The sequence below is a fragment of the Triturus cristatus genome, chromosome 10 (assembly GCF_964204655.1).
Source record: "Triturus cristatus chromosome 10, aTriCri1.1, whole genome shotgun sequence".
Taxonomy (NCBI): Eukaryota; Metazoa; Chordata; class Amphibia; order Caudata; family Salamandridae; genus Triturus; species Triturus cristatus.
This window is the reverse complement of record NC_140593.1, coordinates 570,533,017-570,557,349: the sequence shown is the minus strand read 5'-3', so window position 1 is coordinate 570,557,349 and position 24,333 is coordinate 570,533,017. Positions and strand designations below refer to the sequence as shown.

The window sequence follows — 24,333 nt, the reverse complement described above, 5'->3', positions numbered from 1 at the left end:
AGCATCAGAGCCCTGGGCGGGATGAGGGCGGGAAGGAAGCTGCAGTGAGCTACAACAGAAACACTGGTCTCTTAACAGGGGGTGGGGGGGGGTGGCGATGTGTGTGTGCGCGCGCGCTAGGCAGCCGCGGATGCGGTGAGGGGGGGGGGGGGGAAATCGGCAGCGGCGGGGTGTGTGCGCGCGTGTCTGTGTGTGCGTCTGCGCGTCCACAGACCCCGATCGCTGCGCGTGCCCCGGTCTGTCTCCCTTGAGAGGCATCTGGGCAACAATAGTTCTCGTTGGCGGCAGCGCTTCGCGCTACAACGCCAGCGAGTCCTAAAAAAGAATGCATATGCTGTTCTACAAACTCAGCATACAAGACTTCATCCCTGAGCAAACGACTCAGTACACCTACAAATGCCTAAAATAAGCCTACATTCAAACAATACAAACAAAGAAAGGTGCTGGGACATATAGGTGGGAACAGATTTTTTTATTGCAATTTAGAGAAAAATAGTATCTCACAGAATTACTGTAGCATATATGGTAGAGTGATTATTCCGATAGGATCGACTGAAGCAGGGCCTTCCATGGGAAGGGGTGGGGGGGGTTTGCAGACTTTGTTTCCCTCTACACAGATGACATTTCATTTCTACATACCCCAGATGGGCTGGTCAGTGACTGATTGAATCTTAAAAACGTATATGGCAAGCAGTCAGGGCTCAGTCAGTTGAGTAAATCTATCATAATACCAGTACATAGTGCTACCTTGATTACCTACTGGCAATAGAGATTTGGAGTCCTGACAATTTCAAATATTTAAGCATGCTTATAATGGCAGAGACTCCAATGCTGTTTAGAACAAAATGTGACCACACTCAGGGTAAAGTGTACAAATTACATACAAGGATAGGTGGGACAAGCCTCCCCTTAATCATTGCAGAGTATCCTTCGATAAATGCAAGCAGGGAGTGTACAATGGTGGCCAACTAGGCAGCCCAACTTCTTACTATTAATGGATGCCATTTTTGCGGCAGGTTGGACCCCGCTCTCAGTTTGTAGATGGACCTGTTCAGGTTCCTATATACCCCTCATATCTTGGATACATACCTCTGGTCACTAGATTAAGCTTAGATTGCTGGTGCAAAGCACCAGTATGAATAGGATGGAACAGTAAGATCACATGAGAAAGTTCACTTGGACAAAGGACATAGCCAGCAAATCCTGCACAGATGTCTGGTTTCCAAGCATAGGATTACTTCAGGATATCTTAACACGGAGATCCTAGTAAGTAAATAGAGGACCTGAGTAGGTAATTTGCTTTGCATAACTCTAGGTTCTACAGACATTTGCAGTTCAGGCAGGCATACCTTGGAAAACAAGTAGAGGTGTGGGGCAAGACTCCACCCCACTTCGGACGCACAGCATTCCAAAGGGCATATAAAAAATGCCACAAATTGATCCAATTTAGTCCAAAAGTTTATTTGCATTATTAATCCACTTTTTTAAACGTCACTCCTTTTTATCCGAAAAAAGTTACACTATGTTTTGCATTAAATCCTTAGTGCTTGTAGACATGCCAATACAGGCCTTGATCTGCAGCATGGAATGATACATAGGTCCTCCTTAACAAGTACTTTTCATTACCCAATGCATTTCGGGCCTGGTCTGGCCCTTCGTCAGGGGTTATCTACAAATTAAAACAAATCGATTAACTTCTGTCATTAAACACCTCTAGTTTGTGTCTTTCCATGCATCAAAAAGATGAAAAATCCATCATTTATAACAAAAGTTCACCCCATAATTAACGTAATACTCACAGAATTCATGATATGCCTATGATGCGGTAAATGCCCACCCTAGCTCTTGCGACTCCCGTATTAAACAGAAGTCCAGCTCGTTAAGCTCATTAAACGGTTCCCCCGCAAATGTTTAAAGCAGGTGTTACAACTACGCATCCTTTTCACACAAACCCGTACCTTCAAAATTTCAATGACTGCTTCCGTTCGTGTTTCACAACGTTGTAAATGTCTCCCAATGTTATGCTGTTTTAAACACCTGCCTCGTAACCCCACCCATTTCCGTTCATCCAATAAACACACTTTATTCCTTCAAACTACGTCCATGCGTTTACAGAACTAAACAACCCATGATGCACTGTTATTACGAGATACCGAAAGGTATACCCATTATTCCGCATGTTTTCAATAAACCAGTATATGTCCCGTTGTTACCCCTCTTTGCATATAACTGATGGTGCTGCCCGCTATTCTGAGCATTTACCAATGAAATTCACCGCCCTCGGTCTAAACCCCTGTTCAACGTTAATTAAGCTGTAAGTTGTTTTAACGTTGAACAGGGGTTTAGACCGAGGGCGGTGAATTTCATTGGTAAATGCTCAGAATAGCGGGCAGCACCATCAGTTATATGCAAAGAGGGGTAACAACGGGACATATACTGGTTTATTGAAAACATGCGGAATAATGGGTATACCTTTCGGTATCTCGTAATAACAGTGCATCATGGGTTGTTTAGTTCTGTAAACGCATGGACGTAGTTTGAAGGAATAAAGTGTGTTTATTGGATGAACGGAAATGGGTGGGGTTACGAGGCAGGTGTTTAAAACAGCATAACATTGGGAGACATTTACAACGTTGTGAACCACGAACGGAAGCAGTCATTGAAATTTTGAAGGTACGGGTTTGTGTGAAAAGGATGCGTAGTTGTAACACCTGCTTTAAACATTTGCGGGGGAACCGTTTAATGAGCTTAACGAGCTGGACTTCTGTTTAATACGGGAGTCGCAAGAGCTAGGGTGGGCATTTACCGCATCATAGGCATATCATGAATTCTGTGAGTATTACGTTAATTATGGGGTGAACTTTTGTTATAAATGATGGATTTTTCGTCTTTTTGATGCATGGAAAGACACAAACTAGAGGTGTTTAATGACAGAAGTTAATCGATTTGTTTTAATTTGTAGATAACCCCGGACGAAGGGCCAGACCAGGCCCGAAATGCATTGGGTAATGAAAAGTACTTGTTAAGGAGGACCTATGTATCATTCCATGCTGCAGATCAAGGCCTGTATTGGCATGTCTACAAGCACTAAGGATTTAATGCAAAACATAGTGTTTAACTTTTGTTCGGATAAAAAGGAGTGACATTTAAAAAAAGTGGATTAATAATGCAAATAAACTTGGACTAAATTGGATCAATTTGTGGCATTTTTTATATGCCCTTTGGAATGCTGTGCGTCCGAAGTGGGGTGGAGTCTTGCCCCACACCTCTACTTGTTTTCCACGTGGCCGAGCAGTGCACGATTTCGGGCCTGCACGCACATAACATATTAAAACTACGTGACTACGAAAAAAAACTTAGAAAAACGGTGTGCACGGTCATTTCCTAAGGCATACCTTGGAGCCATGTCGAACAGCTCGCTTTTCCAAACTTTAACTGTCTAGAAGCAAAACTCACAATGAACCATTAGATAAGAATGGGGACTCCTGTAAAAACCACATCTATTGATAAATTATCAAATCACCCTAGCAAGACTTCAGACTGGGAGCTAGATTAACGGCCCCGAGACGATGAAGACTGGAGAGTCAAGATGGCTCCCAGAGTAGAAACAATATCAGCCCACTTGTGCCTCATGTACTCCATCTACCTTCATATGACCTATCACACTCCAGAAAGGTTGCAAGAACACAATTTGCTGTTTAAGGTGACATGTAGAGACTGGGAGATTAATGCACGTTATATGAAGTTCCACAATAATCCTAGAATATCGATTTAAATTCCAGAGTGCGCCGATGGCAGTGGTTGAGTGACCTAATTCTTGCAAACCATGGCCCATTTTAGAGTACTTTATTAACTTTTTTTTTTTTTATAACTCTTGATTAGAAAAACATCGACTGCAAGGCATAGTTTCATAGTAACACCGCATAGGTAATTGCGAGCACAAGGATTCAGCAATGGATAAAATGATGGTACAGTTGGAATTACGGGGAAGGGGAGACATCTACATCGTGAAGTCTGGGGGCGGTACATATTTCACCTCGATATGAGTTCCAGGGGGTCCAAATCTTGGACCATTTTCGGGGTCAACCCCTTGCGATGTACACAGATCTCTCGTTGCATGCACCAATCAAGGTCCTTTTTCCAGTCTGTTATTGTAGGTGCCTGTGACGCCCCCCAGTGTTGCGCAACGTTCCTCTTGGCAATCATGCAGGCAAGTGTCACCCAGTGTATGGCGTAGGCATTGAGGTCCGTGGGTTCCCAGATATTTAGGAGGCATCTAGGAGCTTCCGGCCGGATGTCAATCTCTAGGGTTTCACTCATGATGGAATGTATCTTGTGCCAGTACTCCTGAATTAGCCTGCAATGCCATATGATGTGTATGAAAATACCTGGCTGGGAACACCCACGTCTACAAGACCCATCCGTATGTCCCCCCCCCACGTGTACCAATTGAGGACCCATTATATATATTCTGTGCAAGATTTTTAGTTGCACCAGGCGGGGCCGGGCCGAAATTGCTACTGTTTTTGGGGACGAGATCGCTGTCTGCCACCCTTCGTCATCCAATTCTATTCCGTCCTCAGTCCATTTCTCCCGCAGTAGGGTCAGGGGATCATGCATGTTATTAATTAGTTTCCTGTACGTCAGGGATATGGCACGCTCAAGCAGATGCCCGTCAAGGAGTCTGTCCTCCAGCGGGGAACTTTATTAACTTTAATTGCTGTGACTAAACAGTTTTAAAAGTATTTTATTCCCGTAATAATGGTTTATGTTGCATTTACTTTACCCTTTACATCTGGACACACTGAGGTTCAAAAACATGATACACTGTTTTGATGACCAATTGGATAAACTCTGCATAACACTTGGGGCTTCTTAGTACATTAGAAACAGAATGTAGGTGAGACATAAAACAAAAAAACACATTGACTAAAGAATCAACTAAACAGTGCACAAGCTTTATAAAGTTCAGCAATCACAAGCCTATTAACACTTCTTAGGTTCTGGTTAAATCCTTATTTCCATACTGAGAAATGCTGACATTCAAACCCAAACATAGGATAAAGATCAATACCCTTTTTAGAATTAAAAATTCTTTAAAATTGCAAGGTTAGAACTTAAGAATGCTTGTCGTCAAAAAGTAGGTTTGATTCTTTAAAAAAATAAAAATAAAAAAAAGTAAACACGCTTGATCATTTCTGAATCTTAGCGGCCGGCCCCGGAGGTTGTAGGCCCGTGCTTGTACCCTTTTTTATCTGCACAATAAAATTTAAAAAAAAAAAAAAAAGTAAACACAAAAAAGTCAAGTCAATACCTTCACCATCGGGATTTTAATGTTAAATTTTGCATTAGCTCTGCCATTAGGAGGGTACTGTACTGAGGGTGCAAGTAAGCCATATCTAACTGAGTTGTGGCTGCCTGTAAGTTGCTAACTGGGGAAGTGTGTAGGGGTTGGGTCTGTGGTACTAAGAATCAGGCCCTGGGTAACCATACTATGAAAACGACAGTGAATGTTAACAATGGAACTAAAAAATAAATAAAAGTCAACATGTTTGACAACTATGGGGTCAACATGTTTTGATACACTGAGGTGTGCAAGTCCTACCCATTGTTTTTTTGATGCAGTCTTATTATCTTTGTTTTACCTGCCCAAAATGCACCTTACAAGTCACTCTTTGCTCCCTCCACAAAAACAAGTTTGGTCAGAGGTTTTACATTATAAAGGACTGACTTTCCACGCTCCCAACAGGGATAAACAAGGTAGCCCCTATGAAAATAACAAAAATGTAGTATGCCTGGAGAGTGGATGAGCTTTTTAGCAATAAACAACATAGTACCCTTGCTCCTGAACCATCTACTTAACCCCTTGCATGCCCGCCCCTTTCCCCGCCCAGTGCCGCGCCTCTCATTAGCGGGCGGAGTTCATGACGAGCTGGACTCGTCATGGGCACAGCGCCACCGCAGCCCATGACGAGTCCAGCTCGTCATGGGCACTGAAGGGGTTAACTGATTGTACGCTGTTTATGACAATACTGGTGTTTACCACCTTCAATCTGTCTAAACAGTACATGTATATTTTATGTACATTGCTACTGCCTGAAGAGGGGTCCTTAGTCTCTCACATCTATTCATTGGCCTTGGGCTGAATGGGGCCCCCTGAAACGTTGGGAGCCCACCTGCGTTACACCCCTGTGTACAGATTATTTGTCAATCAAAATTGGAAAACTGCGTTAATAGACACTGCAGATGACCTGGCATATTCAGATAGTGACTTTTTATCTCATTGCCACGGGCTCAGATACTGCTAGTAAATGACCCATCAGAAACCAAATATAAAAGCGGTTTAAACTACGAAGAAACTCAAGGGAGAGCAATGGTATTTTGCACAGAATTTAAAAATCCGTTTAACCACTGTGTAGAAACTGAAAGAAATTCAACTCATATCAAATAAAGACGGCCAAAATAAGCCAGCCTTATTGTTTTATTTGCTCAAGAAACAAAGCTAATCAAAAAAAATGTCCGTAACACGTTGAACATAAACTTGAGCAGCAACAGTTAACAAGTCAAAGCGAATCTTCCCCATAAGCAATGGGCGAATAGCAACCTGGACTATTAGCTGGTTTCCTTACCTAACCAGACAGAGTTAATTAGACAACTTACAGACAGCGACGGATTTGCCTAAAGGGCAAATTTGGCAATGTCTTAAGGGGTGGTCTCACAGATCAGTGTAAAGGCTGTTTTTTTTTTTTAGGTTTGTTTTTTTGGCTGTTTGTGGTCCTATGTTATGATCGGGGGCGGTTTTACAGTTGATCAATCTAAAACTGCAACAAATCTTAATTTTAAATCTGCCCCAATTTACAAACGTGTGATGCTTTTTTCTTAACATAAACTGATCTGCTAATTAGGGGCACTTAATTGGGACACAGGCCTACACTCGGACTCTGCTTACAGTCTCAAATTCATTCACGTAGGTTTCAGCGACAGGTTATTTTCTTAATGCAAGTCACGAATCAATTACTACTCTGAAACACGAATCACTGACCAAACAATTAATTCGAGGCCTCTGCATTTTTCACGTTTGCGCCCAACGTCGTGTTGCTTCACTCTACACCAAAGACTAATCAAAGAATATAAATGTGTTAGAAAGGCGGCATGCCAGGAAGACAAAACGAACACTAAGGCTGGTTGGTACACTTGCAGGCAGTGAAGAAGTGTTTAGTACGAGATTTGGAGAGGGGTGACGATCTGAAGAAAAAAAGCCAATGAGTGGACGCGAATAAAGTTGGAAAGAGAGGAATACTAAAATCGCATAATAAATCGAGAACGCACGTGGTTATTTTCATTCCCTCCGGAATGGACAATTATTTTAGAATAAGCATGCGACAAAGTGCTGCCGGGCAGTTAGTTGGAAGTACGATATCTCATTAAATACTTGCCCGAGTGCGACTTCCCCCACTAAACTTTACATAGCACGCAAAATGACCAGAAGCAGGTGCCGTGTTAGTTTAGGGTGTATCAGCTTTTACTGAATCTTCCTAACCTTGACCAAAAGTGTGAGGAGACCTCCATCTGAGGTGAAAGCTTAAGTCGCCCAGATGACAACTGTTTTTCAGACTCCTTACACAACGAAAGTCCACGTGGTTCAGGGGTTCCATCTCGGACACAAAGTACTCAGTGCTCAACTCAGAGTAGGGATGAGGGGTGCAGGTATAACCCTAAACACAAACGAGGGGCAGGGGGGGTTACTAAGTGCAGCTCATCGCCCAATGGAAGGCACAACCACTTGTTTTTGTATAGAGAACGCAATTAAACAATAGGAGGTTAGTGGAGGCATACAGGGTTACATAAAGCTAAGGTACGTGGCACACTTTCGCTTCCTCGTGCACAACAACGAGCGTGCGAGATAAAACACGAAGCTGACATTTTAGTAACAGAACCGAGTACCCCTGTATTCGTTCACTATCAAGGCCAGTCCCTCCTAACCATGCAGATGTATAAGTACTGGTCCAGAAGCCAATGCCCGTTACATCACGCAAGTCCCACACACTGCCCTTACCCAGAAGCGCTCCCCGCCCTCGGTGCCGCAGAAGGTCTCCATGACCATGTGCTGGTGCTAGTTCGGCGGACACGCGCCCTCCAGCACCGGATTGAAGCTTCCACCTGCGTAACCCACTTGCCGGTCGGCAGCGTTTACAGAACAGAAATCCAGGAACTTGGAGCACGCCGCGCCCCCATTGGCTGTCCGGGTCGCGTGCTGCACACAGAGGTGTTCCGTTGGTTGAAGCTCCTCGTAGTTTGATGCTCTGATTGCTTCAGGTGCGCATGCGTACAATTATATGCATGCGCACTGACGTGTGTCTCGAGAAACCTGTGTTTCTCATCTCCCCATTCATACGGCAGTCGGGAGCGAGAGGCTTGTAAATAACTTCACCAAATTAACTTCAGCTTTGCGCGTTAGTGTATTTTGTTTATTTTGCGTTTTTATGCTGGAATGCAAAGAGGTTATACAAATAAAGAAAATGAATAATTAGACGAATAAGAAACGGAATGCAGCGAGAAGTGAGACTGACAAGTACAAACGAATGGTGAAATAGCGTAATACGCTAAAATAAACACAAGCTTCAAAGAATGAAAGACTACACTGGCCAGGAGAGGGGACGAATATTTTACTAACCTTTATTAAGTGACAGATATAGCCATGGTCACTTTAATTATTCGGCATAGGAGCACCAAATTATGCGGCAGGGTTGAATACATTATGTGGGAAGAAACAAATTTGCGGTGTAATGTGTCACTATTTCAAATTCAAATTCAAAAACTTTATTCGATCATTGATTAATAATCATAAAAGTACATACATACATAAGTAATAAAACATGAGGGTACAGCAGGTTTTAAGTTAATCACATATCAAAAAAGGGTGCTTTTCCTCAAGCGTATCGATTTTAAAATATATACAGCAGTAAAAAAACAGATGTCCTGTGAATTAAGTCCAAATAAAAGCCCCATGGCCGATACAATAGTGGATACATTATATTTTTTGAAAAGCGGTTTCAGATATACTTTTCGAAGGTAGAGATAAAGAGGGCATAACAATAAAAAATGCTCCGAACTTTGCTTTGTGGTCCCATCACACGGACAGGGGGCAGTAGTATAGGTCTTCATTACAGGATACGCAACAAGCAAATGAACAATCCCCATCCGTAATCTTGTCAATACATATTGGTGGGATCGGATAGTAACCAATTTAAGGTATCCTGAAAGCCCCATTTCTTCCTTAGTGTATCTGTCGTAAAAAACATGCGAGGAGAACTGAGCAGTAGCTGCGTTACGCTTCACCATGCTAACCCTCAGAAATTCATATTTAATCTCACTCTTCGGGATATCTAAAACACAAGAAGGGTTATCACGCACCGTGAGATTAAAAACATCATTAAATGTTCGGATAATATAGTTAAGCCAGGGGATGCGGGAACATTTGTCCATGTGAAGACAATCTAAAATAATCTTTCTTGTAAAACCAGTCTGTTCCTTAGCCCATATGGATCTCCATACTAACAGGGGTCTTAATCTGATCAAGACAGATAGGTGTTCTAGACCAACCACCTGATGGATCAGCTTTGTTGAGGCAGAAGATGGTAAACACAGGAGTTTTTTGACACATTTGTTTTCCTCAACCTGGAGCATGTTGTTATTACAATGGCCCCACACTCCTGAGCCATATAGGGCCAGAGCAACACATTTATGGCGATATAGGTACAACATGTCTGGTATCCGTCTTGAGCCTAACTTGGATGCAAACCTAAATATGCCAAAAGAACACTTGGCCATTTTGGCTCTTACATTAATCATTTCAGGTGTCCACATCCCCCCACTGTTAAAAGTGATACCCAGATAACAGAATTTATCCACCACTTTTATAGTTTGGTCCATAACTGTGAAGGGCCTTAAGTTTTTAATTTTCTTCCCACAGGGCATTATAAAAGTTTTCGAATTATTAATTTTTAATTTTCTCCCATTAATAAAATCTGCAAATTTATTCATAAGTTTTTGCAACCCTAGAGGGGTTTGTGAGAGCAGAACCGCGTCATCCGCGTAAAGCAATATTGGGATGGAAAGGCCGCCAGCAGTCGGTGCATCTGCACTGATGGTCCGTAGTTCCGACTCGATTGCATTAATAAAAAGGGAGAAAAGAAGAGGTGCAAGGACGCATCCCTGCCTAATTGCAGAACCTACTTTAATACTGGGTGTACACTCCCCCGATTGCCCGTATCGTATCTTAGCCGTCAGATTCCTATAAAGTTGGGCCAAGAAATAGATAATATCCTGTGGAGCACCCATGTCCAACAAGGTTGACCACAGAAGGCCATGGTCAACCAAGTCAAAGGCACTGGTCAGGTCGGCAAAGCAAAGAAACAACGAGCCTTGTTTAGCCCGTGTATATTTGCATATAATAAGGTCTAAATTAATGCACTGTTCTATGGTGCCTAACCCCTTGCGGAATCCGTACTGAGAATCCGCAAGGATCCCTTTATCTTCTACCCATTCCTCCAGGCGACTCAGTAATACCCTACTCATAATTTTTAGGGAAGCAGTGAGGAGAGAAATCGGGCGGTAGTTTTTTGCCTCACCCCTCTCCCCTTTTTTATACACCGGGATAATGATTGATTCCCCCCAAGTCTGTGGGGCCGCAATCATTGCAGCAGCATTAAAAACCTTAGTTAACAATGGGCTCCATATGGAAATCTCGGCTTTATAAAGGTCAACGGGTACCCCATCAGGGCCCGGCGCCTTTCCCCCCTTACTGACCCGGATGGCAGCATCCACCTCAGAGACTGTGATATTAAGAGGTATGGGGATAAAAGCCAGGGTTTCCCTATCCCCCCCTACAGCTAGTCCTTCGGGGTTAAAAAATACTAGTAAAATGAGCCACCCATTGTTCCTCAGATACCTGGGCAGACATTACCGGGACTTCTTCATTTTGGAGGAAGGGACTATTGACAGTGGGCCAGAAAAGCTTGGTATCCTTAAGATCCACTGCCTTAGTCAGGTTGTTCCAGGCCTCTTCCCTTAGTTCCTGTTTCCTATCCCTCAGATGAATTGAATATTCCCTTCTGAGGGTTTTAACTGCTTCCTTATCTCTGGGTTTACCCTTAAGAGCAACTTTGAGTCTTTGTAAGGATTTAGTACATTCCCTGTTAAACCATCCCCCGTTAGTCCTAGGGCCCTTTGGTTTTCTTCCAGTTAAGATTTCTGCAATGTTTTTATTAATGATGTCGAAACTAGCTAGAATATCAGCATTATCCTTTTCGGGTTCGAGACAGCATTCCACCTCATCTATACAAGCAGACACAATGGTACATAGTAAATGTTCCTCATTTTGCCTACCCCATTTAATTCTAGGGCCATTGGGTCTATGTGGAACTACATCTGTCACTGCACCATGTAACGCCTTTACTTTATCCCCCCACAAGGAGAGATACATTGTTAGACAGTTATGATCGCTTAGGGCTGGGTCTACTATTACAGGTACGGAACACAAAGCTGTAATACTGGAGGAGACAATGAGGTAGTCGATAACCGTGGCACAATTCCTACCAATAAAGGTCGGTACCGAATTGCCCTCACTGTCTACGCCAGGTAACATAATGCATAAATCCATTTTAAGCATAAGAGTGTTTAGGGATTCCCCATAAACCGAATGTAAAAAATGGGTCTGATCTTCCCCCACCTCATCCCCATGCCCACACACCCTTTTGCCAACAAATGGGCACATGTGAATGTTGAAATCTCCGCCCCACAAAATATCAAAAGACACATCACTGCGCCCATATAACCTTTCCACCTCCGCTTCAAGTTCATCAACCATATCTGTTTTTGAGTGGTTAAAGACATTGTTGTAGTGGTTTATAACTAAAACATTTTGCCCATTCCTGTGTTGTAACCACAACAACTGAGAGTGCAGACCGACGGTCCGGTGGATTTTTACTCGAACCGGTAACCTCACAGAGAGCAATATCACCATTCCACCACTGGCTCTCCCCATGTTGGATGGCTGAGCATGGCAATTATAGGCAACATACCCATCAAGATAGACATCTTCGGCCGCCCAAGTCTCCTGGAGACACAAGATGTCAAATTGGGTTATAAATTCTAACCATCCTAGACGATCTATCTTGTTATTCCACCCAGCAATATTCCAACTTGCCATCTTATATCCCCGTTCTGTTAGACTAACAGCCTCAATTGAAGGTGGGGGTAAGGTGTGGACATGGGTTACTTCCCCTGGCACGGGGTCTTCAGATAGACAGGTCGGACTTGTACTTCCATTGGCCGGGGTAGGAGTATCTGAGTTACAGTGAAGCTGCCCAGAATTACGTGTATTACCCCCAGAGCTACAAGTAGCATTGTACCCATTGGGTGGGTTAATATCAGTTGAGCCTTTTTCCCCCGTGCCTTCACCCATGTCTCCCCCTGTGTCTCCACAGAATTCCTTATCCCCCTCCCCTGTGGCTCGATGGCATCAGTCACAGTCTTCCAGGCCACTAAACACGTCAAACCTGTTGGTGGTATCTAGGGGTGTAAAAGGTTTGAGATGATCCATTCTTCTGTGTGTTGGGGAGTTGTACCTTGGGCCTATAGTATTCCACCCATACAGATCTACAGCTATAGGTGGTTGCTTGTCGTTAAATATAGGACCGTTATTGTAGACAGGTGGACGATATGGATTTGAGAGCATTTGCCTCAATAACGGGGGCGGGGGGGCTCGCTGTGATTGATGATTAAGTGGGAACACCACTGAGCGAGGATAAAAATATGTTAGGGGACGGGGGGTAATAGATTTACTACCGTGGTCAGACAGCCAGTTAAGTATAAAATGGACGGCATTCTGATCTCTAAAATTAATGACCACTATGTCTCCCTCAATATCTTTAGGTCTTCCTCCCAGCCAAGGAAGGCGGCGGACATGGACAATTTCTCCATTGATATTATTTGCAATAGGTCTGTGTAGACTTAACCAATGCGATATTTTATTTTTCAACTGGGCAAAGCCCTCTCGTTTGTTCTTCTCCAGCTCTGGTACCCCAGTAAGGACTACTACAAAGGGTACAGCTTCTGGTGGAAGTTCTGGAAGGGGGCCCTTGTTATAATTACCTCGAGCCGGCCGCTCGTTTCCTCTCTCTCTATTTTTATTCCCTGGGGCTTGACCAAGATTATTCCGCTGTCCATTAGACGTTACAGCCAGGGACAATGTGGGTTTACTGTTAGGTCCAACAGGGTTACTCCCTGATGTACTTCCACTCATATTATTTGAGGATTGAGGAAGAATGGTAGTCTGAACAGGGGTAGGTATAGTAGTTATAGCAAAAATACCTGATGAAGAGGGTAAAATTGGGGCTTGTATAGGGGGATTAGGCAACACTTTATTAGTCACTATCTTGGTTCCCAGTTCATGTTCTATCTTCCCAAGTCTGTCTTCTAATTTACTAAGTCTATCTACGATAGCCAGAGTATAGGTCCTCACTATAGACTCTATGCTATCGATCAAGGCCCTGCTTGAAGGTTCCTGTAACGTCACCACCGTGGGGGGGCTGTCGGCGGTGGAGATGACAGGGTCGGTAAGGGGAGTTACACATGGATGCGTAGGTGATATAACTATCCTTCCTTTATCTGTTACTTTAACCCGTCCTCCCCTAGTACTGTCGTCCTTTTTAATGCCAAAATCTGCATGATTAATTTTCCTCTTTGGAAGGTCAGATTTTTTACGCCTTTTTGTCGGAGGAGGGCCATAGATTTTAACTGGCGTGACTTTTTTTGCCCTACTTTTAACTACTTTTGTTTGTTTAGGGATAGGGGTAATTTGTGCTTTGGTTATAACAATAGATTTGGTTGTACTGGGAGTGGTAACAATGGTTGACAATTTACTGGTAGTGCCTAAGGGTTCAAATTCGCTCGTAGGTGTTCCCTCTCTAAATATTAGAGGGATGCTGTCCTGCGAGGGGGTACAGATATTTTCAGTAAGAGTTCCGTCCCCCGTAGAGCTAATTAACACTGGTGACACCGGGAATGGTCTATTCTTTAGGCTTTCAACCGACCGCCGTCGCTCAGCCCGAAGTTCTTCGAGGGTGGGGGTAGTTGGAGAATCCAAGAGAGTTTTCTTAAAGTAATTATCTAATTTCCCATTTATCAAACTCACCGGCTTCTCAGGGCCAGGCAACTCCGGGGTTAGTATTTCGATTGACATAATGATTGGTAATATAATGTACCCCCCAAGCACTTACACAATAGTCCTAGGCTGTTCAGTAATCGACCAGGGATTCTGGCCCAGTCCAGTCTCTGTGGGTCTATGAGGGTCTCAGAGGGTCCGCCCTTAGTCCGGGCTTTGTCCCGGGTGATGTCCCGCACACGCGTCCCGCTGACGCGTAATGACTTCAGGTCTTATGCTGACTGTGGATAGAGGGGGCGGAGTCACGGGAAGAGGCGGCAGGTGTGCTCGATGGGACACGCACAGCCTGCTGGGCCTCGCAGTCCCGTCCTCCTGCACAGCAGCTCCCCACTCGATTTCCAATGCCCAACGGGTAGACAGCAGGCAAAACAGATCAGAGGCTCCTCTGCGAGCGGCGCCCGCGAAGCGGGGGCCGCGAGGGGTTATCAGCGGTCAGCAGGTCAGCAGGGGGCGGAGTCACGGGAAGAGGCGGCAGGTGTGCTCGATGGGACACGCACAGCCTGCTGGGCCTCGCAGTCCCGTCCTCCTGCACAGCAGCTCCCCACTCGATTTCCAATGCCCAACGGGTAGACAGCAGGCAAAACGGATCAGAGACTCCTCTGCGAGCGGCTCCCGCGAAGCGGGGGCCGCGAGGGGTTATCAGCGGTCAGCAGGTCAGCAGGGGGCGGAGTCACGGGAAGAGGCAGCAGGTGTGCTCGATGGGACACGCACAGCCTGCTGGGCCTCGCAGTCCCGTCCTCCTGCACAGCAGCTCCCCACTCGATTTCCAATGCCCAACGGGTAGACAGCAGGCAAAACGGATCAGAGACTCCTCTGCGAGCGGCACCCGCGAAGCGGGGGCCGCGAGAGGTTATCAGCGGTCAGCAGGTCAGCAGGGGGCGGAGTCACGGGAAGAGGCGGCAGGTGTGCTCGATGGGACACGCACAGCCTGCTGGGCCTCGCAGTCCCGTCCTCCTGCACAGCAGCTCCCCACTCGATTTCCAATGCCCAACGGGTAGACAGCAGGCAAAACGGATCAGAGACTCCTCTGCGAGCGGCGCCCGCGAAGCGGGGGCAGCGAGGGGTTATCAGCGGTCAGCAGGTCAGCAGGGGGCGGAGTCACGGGAAGAGGCGGCAGGTGTGCTCGATGGGACACGCACAGCCTGCTGGGCCTCGCAGTCCCGTCCTCCTGCACAGCAGCTCCCCACTCGATTTCCAATGCCCAACGGGTAGACAGCAGGCAAAACGGATCAGAGACTCCTCTGCGAGCGGCGCCCGCGAAGCGGGGGCCGCGAGGGGTTAGCAGCGGTCAGCAGGTCAGCAGGGGGCGGAGTCACGGGAAGAGGCGGCAGGTGTGCTCGATGGGACACGCACAGCCTGCTGGGCCTCGCAGTCCCGTCCTCCTGCACAGCAGCTCCCCACTCGATTTCCAATGCCCAACGGGTAGACAGCAGGCAAAACGGATCAGAGACTCCTCTGCGAGCGGCTCCCGCGAAGCGGGGGCCGCGAGGGGTTATCAGCGGTCAGCAGGTCAGCAGGGGGCGGAGTCACGGGAAGAGGCGGCAGGTGTGCTCGATGGGACACGCACAGCCTGCTGGGCCTCGCAGTCCCGTCCTCCTGCACAGCAGCTCCCCACTCGATTTCCAATGCCCAACGGGTAGACAGCAGGCAAAACGGATCAGAGACTCCTTATAGTATTCATTCTTTTTTAATTTTTACACACAGTAATACTGCCTGGGCAAATATTTCATCTCATTAGTACCAGGTTACGAACAAAATACAGGAATGAGCAACTGAAAGATGACCAGTTAACATTTGCAAAGGGCTTTCCACTATGGGCAAACAAGTCATCATGTACCTTTTGATCCATTTAAACTACGAACAAATGTTTTTTGGGAAAAATCTGCAGATTGTACAGCGGATGAAGGATTATGTGGCAACGCCAGCAAATCTATAACAATGCGAACCAAGCTGTGGCTACAGATTCACATAATTCCAGTGGCCCTAGATGTAGCATACAATGCAACAGCACACATCTTCCTTAAATACAGAGAATGTTTTCACATAGGAGACTGTAGATGCCAGTATGTTTTTCTGGCTGGGATCCTGCTAACTAGGACCCCAGCCACTGTCCTTCCTCCCGAAATTTGACATGGTAAGTATTTTGGTAACTCCACATTTGGCTACTGGTGTACCCATGTAAGTCCCTAGTTTATGGTACGAAGGTACCCAGGGCATAGGTACACCAGGGTTCTCCCATGGGCTGCAGCATGCATTATGTCACCTCTGAGAGACCACTCAAACTGTGACTAGCACCACTTACGACCAGTGGTCGAAGTGGGCGGGAACGGCAGGGCACGGCGTGTCCCTACTTCTTTAATTCTATAGCTTCCGTTCCCCTACTTTTTTATTTTGAACGTGCGTCCCGGGACGTAAGAAATGTCCAAGGACTGCAGAGAAGGATGGCATTAGTGGCTGCTCGGGGACGGGCGGGGAGCAGGAAAGGAAAAGGTCTCCGTCTCTTGCTTCCTGCCATGACGAGACAAGGAAGGTGTCCGCTTCTGCTATGCCGCTGGCAGCTGCCCCCCCCGCCACCCACCCTCTTTCTTACTCTTATTCCCTCTCTGTCTGTCTAACTCCTCCTCACTTACTGAAAACCATGACTCCAGAAATGGTTCTCACCCTCTCTTTCTTCCTGTCGTTCATTTGTTCGCCTGTGAAATGGATGCAAAAAAGAAAACTTTTGCTGGAAATGCCGTTTGTACATTTTTCTATTCCAAAGTGCAGCCTTGGAAATAAAAGGTTCATAATATGAAAAATCAATAAAAAAACCAAGACGGAGTGTTCTTAAAGTGGCCAGATTGGTTTTATTCAAACCCCAAAAACATTAGCGTCACTTTACCGAGTTTGCCAGTGAAGCGCTGTTTTCCCCTGGTGGGGAAGTGCGCCAAACCTGGAGGTACTGCAATACCTGGTTGATGGGTGGATTGGAAAAAAAATGTGTAGGGCGGCTTTGTGTTCACAAATCTAGTCTTTTTAAACAATACTGCTTACGTTTTGTAAGCATATAAGTAGTGGACATTGAAATGGGTCCTTTCTAGGCCCTGTAGTTTTCAGGCAAAAATACTCATTGATTTCTGCATTATGACTGTAAAAGCGTTAAGTTCACCATGTTGTTTCTGCTTACATTTTACATGCTTTATTTAATCTTTCATTCCCTATGAGTGTTTGCTTTTTCCAGGATGTTGTTTCTTTTTCCTTTAGGCAGCATATTGCTCTTGCCTAGTGCGTAATTTGAATTGAGTCGCATCCGGTTGTTTATAGCAGGTAAAATTGGATTGTAGTTGAAGGCAGTGTGAATTTCTCTCAGTGGGGCAGTATGGTGTTCAGTGAGGGAGTGGATGTAGCACTGGGGGCAGAGCTGCCGAATTTAGAACTAGGGAACCAGGTTCAGCCTTCACGACCAGTCCACCAGAGCACTCTCCTGAGGGAGCACATTCCCATGCTAGACCTTAGAAGGCCCTGCAAAACCGTAAAAGCCCTGGTGTCTTAGCACCAGTAGGTGGACCCTAGCAGAGGCAAGTGTGGGTTCACCTTGAAGGCTTGCCCATCATAATCCATACTGAAGTTCACCTCCAGTCTTGTGGGCAGACCTACGAAGTAGCAGACCCTAGAGCAACAGTGACTGTTACTGAGGTCACAGGACCCCTGAGAAGAGCTGGCTCCAGGGCGGTGCGACCGGTGTGACTGCAACGGGTGCTGACTTTGAGTGGGGGCGTTGTAAATTATGGTTTTAAAAGCACTTGCTGTCTCCTTCCCGGCCTACAACAATTTGTGGCAATAATAAAAATGTCATGATAACTCCGGTGAATAAACTTCTTCCTAGAGAGAGATCGGAGTTTTGTCTAGTGGAAGTTTTGACTCATGGAAAGATAGCACAGAGGGTTAATGTGTCTGCTGCAAAGAAAATGTACCATGCACATCACAAAGTGCACATATTGTAAATAGGTCAGTGGGTTAGTGCTTTTGTCAGTAAGATCCTTTTGTTACTTGCAGTTTATAAGTTAAAATCCTAACAAAGAACAGTGAGCTATTAACTTTCATCTAAGAGCTGCAAGCAAACTGAAAGGTATAAACCAGAGCTTTATGGTTTTTTCCCTAAGCCTTTGATTATCCTAATGTTGCAAAAAGTGTTCATTTGGATAGAAATCAATAATGATTATTAAAGAGAACCCCCAATCATGGTATTACGTTTTAAATTCTGAGTTTGTGTTTCTCCAGATCAATCACTATTAAACTATACTGCCTACTAATATGGTTGTCATGTGATCCTACATCTTGTAGACCTTTGTCTTATATAACATTTCCTACACAGTGATTTACACACGTAAAATTGATTGTCTCTGTGTATATTGCTGATGATAGAAACTCCATGGCTCGAAAACAAATGGTTTGTGTTTCCATTTTTAAGCATATTTGGGACATTCTGTGATTAGAAACATATCCCTCTTTGTGAATTTATTTTAATGTCAATAACTCATATTAATCGTTAAATAATCATGTGCATCCATTGGTTGAATTCCATAACATAATAAGCTGTAACTGGTCAGTGAAATGCCAAACAAATACTAAAGATTGGGATGTTTTGCCAATCCTTGCCACACCTCTAACTCCGCCCACTGACCCCATCCTCGGGTTATTCTCGCCCTCTGATTCTCCGCCCACAGTTCCCCTACTTTTTTTTCCCCACTTCGACCACTGCTTATATAAGTTTTCTTATATCTGAGGTGATGGAGCAAGGACTCGTATAAAAGAGACTTGCTCAGAAGCAATTCGCTCAAATAACTTGTAATAACGTAATAATTGTGTTCGTAAATACTAATAACGCATCAGAAAATTCGTACGCTTAAGCTTGAGGGAAGCTTGCCTATGTCAAATTCAAATTCAAATTTATTGTTTGATTACTAAAAACCATAACAAAATGTTAAAACCATGTGACTCATGAATACATATACAAAAATTTAAAAAGAAACCAACAAGGACTCCGGTTAGCGCAAAAACAGTGCAATAATCTTGCGATAAAAATGGGTTGAAATTAAAACTTGTCCGAATATACATTTGTCTTTTACGGATCAGGCTCGTTGAATAACATAACAGTCACAGAATGGTTTTAAGAAAATCTAAAAGAAAGGACAAATAAATATGAGAGCTAGTTTTAAAATGCCGAAAACAGTGTCCAGGTAGGCCCAGCTGAAGGGGCCTGGTGCCACTAGAGTTTTTATTACAAAGAAATGGCAAGGCCAACCAGCGGAAGAATTGCTGCCTTCTCTTTCCCCAGCATTTTAGCAGCTCTGATGACAAATTTGGTGAACCGAATGTTCAGCTTTGTATTTTCTTGGTCCATAGCTGCTATTATGGCCTGACGACATGTGCGAGCTCCTAGTTTGTTCCACTCCGCTCGCAATAAAGTCCTTCTGTCATTTAGCAGAGCTGGGCATGTGCAGGCTATGTGCTCCAAGCTTTCAGAATGGTAGCCGCATTCCCAGCATTCGATATTGAGACTGAGGCGCCGCCATTGTGGCAAATACTTTAAAAAGGTCCACTCGCCTAGCCTTAAGGCCATGAACTTAACCTTCCAAAAGAGTGAGTATGTGCTTTATAAGTAGGATTTATAATCGGAGACAACGGCCCAGGCATGTTTCCTTCTGGATAATTTTGCCCTATCGGAGTGGAAAGACCAGAGCTGAACACTTCGCTCAATTACGGTCTTCAATGCCTGTTGTGGTGGATTTGTTCCCCAATATTCCGTGAATCCGAGTAGCTGTAGGGAGTGGGCCAAGTGGTGCCGATATTTTTGGCTAAATGCGCTGGTCGATATTTCATTCCAGAGTTTGGTCTCAAGACTGCCATCCCGAAAGTTGCGCAGTCTATTGCAGAACTTAATAAAAGCACCAGCCTCAACGCCGTTGTGATCTAGCAGGCCGAGTTCTAATCTGACTTGTGCCAGAGATGAAGACCTCAGCAGGCACCATGCTCGCTTAAAGATTCTGGTGGTTGATTTATTTAATAAGATGTTTGTTGAGCCCATCATAATCTCGTGTCCGTATGATAAGGAATTGGTGATCTTGGCCTTCATCACCTTGAGCAGATGAGTTAGGCTTGGCCCTAGTAGATGCTTTGAAAGTTTTGCCGACGCAACCTCCAGCGACAGTGCTTTAGCCTTGACGGCATCTCTTTGTTTGGTGAAGGAACCTCTGGAGTCAAGGAAAATTCCCAAATATTTATAGCGTGGCACTGTAACAATGCTTTTATTATTGAAAAACCACCTGCTTCCGCTGCTTCTGTTTGCTGAAATGAATTATTTTTGTTTTTGACAGATTCAATTGGAGAGCATTATCAAGTGTGTAGGGAAGGAGTTCGTCAAGAAGCCTCTGCAGGCCTACCTTTGTGTGGCTCAGTAACACAAGGTCGTCAGCATATAACAGGTTGCTGATGCGGGTTCCGTCCAGTTGAGGCGAATGGGAGTTAACCATGTCAAGTATGGGGGATAGGTCCGAGGTAAACAGGTTAAAAAGAAGGGGAGCCAAGACACAGTCTTGTTTAACACCGCTCTCTGTTTGGATCTTTTTTGAAACATGGGACCCGTCGCCCAACTTTATCCTTATCGAGGTCTGTGTGTGGAGTTGGATTATGGCTTGTAAGAGGGCAGGGGGTATACCCAAGCGGTCTAATTTTTGCCATAGGCGGCCACGTGGGACCCGATCAAAAGCCACCTTGAAGTCGACGAAGCAGCAGTATAGTTGCATACGACGAACGTCTGCCTTCTCCATCAAAACAGTTAATGTCAATAGGTTGCTGGTTGTGCCTGAATTAGCTACGAAGCCGGTCTGGTTGAAGGGGAGACGCTGTGTTGATTCAACCCAGGTTGACAGTTCTTCTAGTAAAATGCTTGAGTAGTAATTGGATTCGATATGAAGAAGGGCTATCATTCTGTTATTTTTTGGGTCATCTCTTTTACCACTTTTGTAGATGGGATGAATGATGGCACCTTTCCAGGAATACGGGATGTAGTCATTGAGCCTGCAATGTAAAAACAGTGGCGCAAGGAGACCTGACCACAACGTTTCGTCTGACTTGAACAAGGCCTGAGGTAGTCCGTTGGGACCGAGGGCTCCGTCTGACCTGCCTTTCCTAATTATCCGGGCAATGGTGTCTATTAAAACAAACTTCATGTGTCATCAGCATCTCTAGGGTTGAATCGTTTCGTGGCTCCTTTCTCTCAATTAAGGGTGTATCCAGCACGCCTTCAACTGTAGTAGTGGACCCGATGTTGCCTGTGCAGTGGTCTTCAGTGAGTGGTGGCCAAAATTTGGATGTCGAATGGGGGCTGGGGTGCTCTGTCTTGCTTAACTGATCTCTAAAGGGATTAAATAGAAACTCAGTCCAGTCGTCAGCACTTATGTTTGCGCTGCTGTGTCCTCTGCCTCCTAATGGGCCTCTGTTCACAAGGGACCAGAATAACTTTGTGTTGGACCTTTTGATGGCGTAGACTAACTTCAACCAGAACTGGTCTGACGCTGATTATTTGTCTCTGTGCACGGATGCCTTGAAAGCTTTTTGAGCTTGCTTGTAGTGGTTGAATAAAATTACATTTTCCGTGCTTTTACTGGCCCGGCGTAGAGTAGCGTTTCTTAGTAATTTTAACGTTTTTGTTGCAGAACTTGTGGTGGATCTTGCCAGGGGTAAGATTTAGATGAAAATTCATTTAATAAACTGTTCACAAGCGCTTCCCAGCCATCGATAATAGGCATATCTTTTTCACATTGTAAACGTAGAAGATTACCACATTTCTCCATAACAGTGGGGACAACGCTGGACGACCATTTCATTCACCTTAGATTCACAGAGTGACTGTCTGATATTGTGTGAGCAAGTGCGTGATGGTGAGGCATGTTGAGGGATAATGTTATTATTTGAGGTCGATGGTCGCTTTCCCCCAGTGCTGCGATGCAATGGCACTCAATTAAGGTGAGCATTTCACTGTTTCCTAATGTAAGGTCCAAAAATGAATGGGTTCGGCCGTTAGTTCTTGTCCAGGTCGGGGGGTTATCTGTAGATGAGCGACCGTTTATTACTATATAGCCTAGTCTGCTGAATTGGAGGACTGCATATTCGCCCAGTTTAGACGATCTGAGTCCTGGCGGTAATGTTTTTGTGGCGAGATGTGAGGGTACCGCTGGAAGGATGATCCCTAGGTCTTCAAACTGGTTATGAAAGAGGTTGGTATTAAAGTCTCCAGAGATTAAACATGGTATACTGCCATATGTGCTTAAGATGTTGCATACAATTTCGATCAGGCAATTCAGTTTGGATTTTTTCTCACTGGTGCATGGAGAGATGTGAACATTTAGCAGTAGTAGCTTGCTCTCTGATGAAACATTTTCGACCACAATGCCAGTGACACAGTCAACTTCAAATTTTAGCTGTTTGATACGTGCTGACAGTCTAGTAGCCACGTAGATAGACAGCCCACTGCTTAGTCTGCCAAACTTGCTCTGTCTTGTGGCTGGCGATATAAATTCCAGGTACCCTTCAATTGAGTTGCTCGTTGATAGCCAGGTTTCTGTGAGAAAAATAATGCTGTGTTTTTTAAAGAATCCACGTGTGTCTGGAGACTGCAGTTTCAACGAAAGATTATAGATATTCCAGGAACAGATTGTTAGACCATGTTCCAAGTTATTTCAGTTGATGCTGCTTTGGGATAGGGCTGCTGGCAGCCATGACAAGTCTGCACTTCTGATGGTTTGCTGGACTTCACTGCGCTCGTCATTGCCGACTGGAGAGCGGCTTCTGGTTGACTTTAGAATAGAAAAGGGGGTGTGGCTTGTACTTGAAGCTGGGGCCTGGCTAGGTGCGAGTATTGAAGGGTATCGGGCAACTCGGGGCGTTGCTATAATTATTCCCCAGTTTTTTAATTGGTCAGCTTTAGAATGAACCAGTTCCCTTGTGGCTTTAGATGCTAGTGTAATTAGAGTCGATTCTCCTATTTGGGGGCCAATGCTAGGTTTAAATTTGATGGCGAGGATCTCTTTTGATTCCAGCTTGCACAGGTCCGGATTCGATTTGAAGAGCCGGAATATGTTCCCGCGATTTAATACGTCATGCGGGCCTTGTGAGACGTACTCTGGTGTTAACAGTAGTTTGGTTTCTTTGGTGTCTATGGCTGGGTTGTGGATTTCAGCGGGTATGGACTTAGATGGCTTAAGCTTAACTTCTAATGATCGTTGAGAAATTGATATACTGTGCGAGGGGGAGGCTTGCTCACTGACTTGGATGGTTGATGCTGAGGTAAAAACTGTTTCGCGCATACACGACAAAGTTGACTAGATGGAATTGCCGGAAATTGGTGGTCCAGTTCTTTGGCGGGGTTAGCTGCAAGATGTGAGGCTGGACTGCTGATCATCGGTTGAGTGGGGGAAGAGGGTTCGGTGGTTAATGGACGCTTTTGGGAGGGCGTGGTTGTGCCTGACCTGGTAACAGTTATTAGCTCTTCATTGGTTTGTAATTGCCTGTTTCCAGTGTCTCAAATTTTATCCTGAGATGTTGGGTATGGGGAATGCCTTGGGGCTTGTGGTTACTTTTAATAGTCCTTTTTGGGACGTTGGGGATTGGGCTGCTTGCGTCTGACTGGTGGGGATGGTGAGCACTGTGCTTGAGGCCTGTGCTATTACTGGTTCATTGTTTGTAAAATAGTTGCAAATTGTTTTTTTGGGCTCTTCTGTGAGGCTATTACGGGATTTCCGAAGTCTTTTTTTTCCCGTTATGTTAGTCGATGGGCAGGTTGCTGGGGTGATTTGACGTTAGTAGTTGTGTCGGTGGGTGCATTATAGACTGCTGTTGCTTTGAATGTTGGTAAAGAAACGGGTGATAATTTGTCAGACGTGTGCTCGGGATCCAGATGTTTGCCCTGTAGAGGAGCCAGTGGCGTGGAATCGGGAAGCCTGGACTATGGGATCCTCTGAATTTCTGTTAATACTGATGACAGAAATTGGGGCAATGAGGATAAAGAGTCGATGATGGGAGAGCAGCAACATACTGATTGAACTAGTTGCACTTGAGATTGGGCT

The 24,333-nt window shown here is 45.0% G+C and overlaps 1 protein-coding gene across 3 annotated transcripts in view; it reads right to left on the bottom strand.

Annotated features, from left to right (window-relative positions):
* ABCC1 (ATP binding cassette subfamily C member 1 (ABCC1 blood group)) overlaps positions 1-8,250 on the bottom strand; it is a 1,390,768-nt gene extending 1,382,518 nt beyond the window's left edge. For all 3 annotated transcript variants that reach the window (XM_085632083.1, XM_085632084.1, XM_085632085.1), the window contains exon 1: positions 8,057-8,250. In XM_085632083.1, the coding sequence (XP_085488209.1) occupies positions 8,057-8,104 (48 nt within the window). In that variant the 5' untranslated portion in view covers positions 8,105-8,250. The remainder of the gene's footprint in view (positions 1-8,056) is intronic.
* Positions 8,251-24,333: the final 16,083 nt, after the last annotated feature.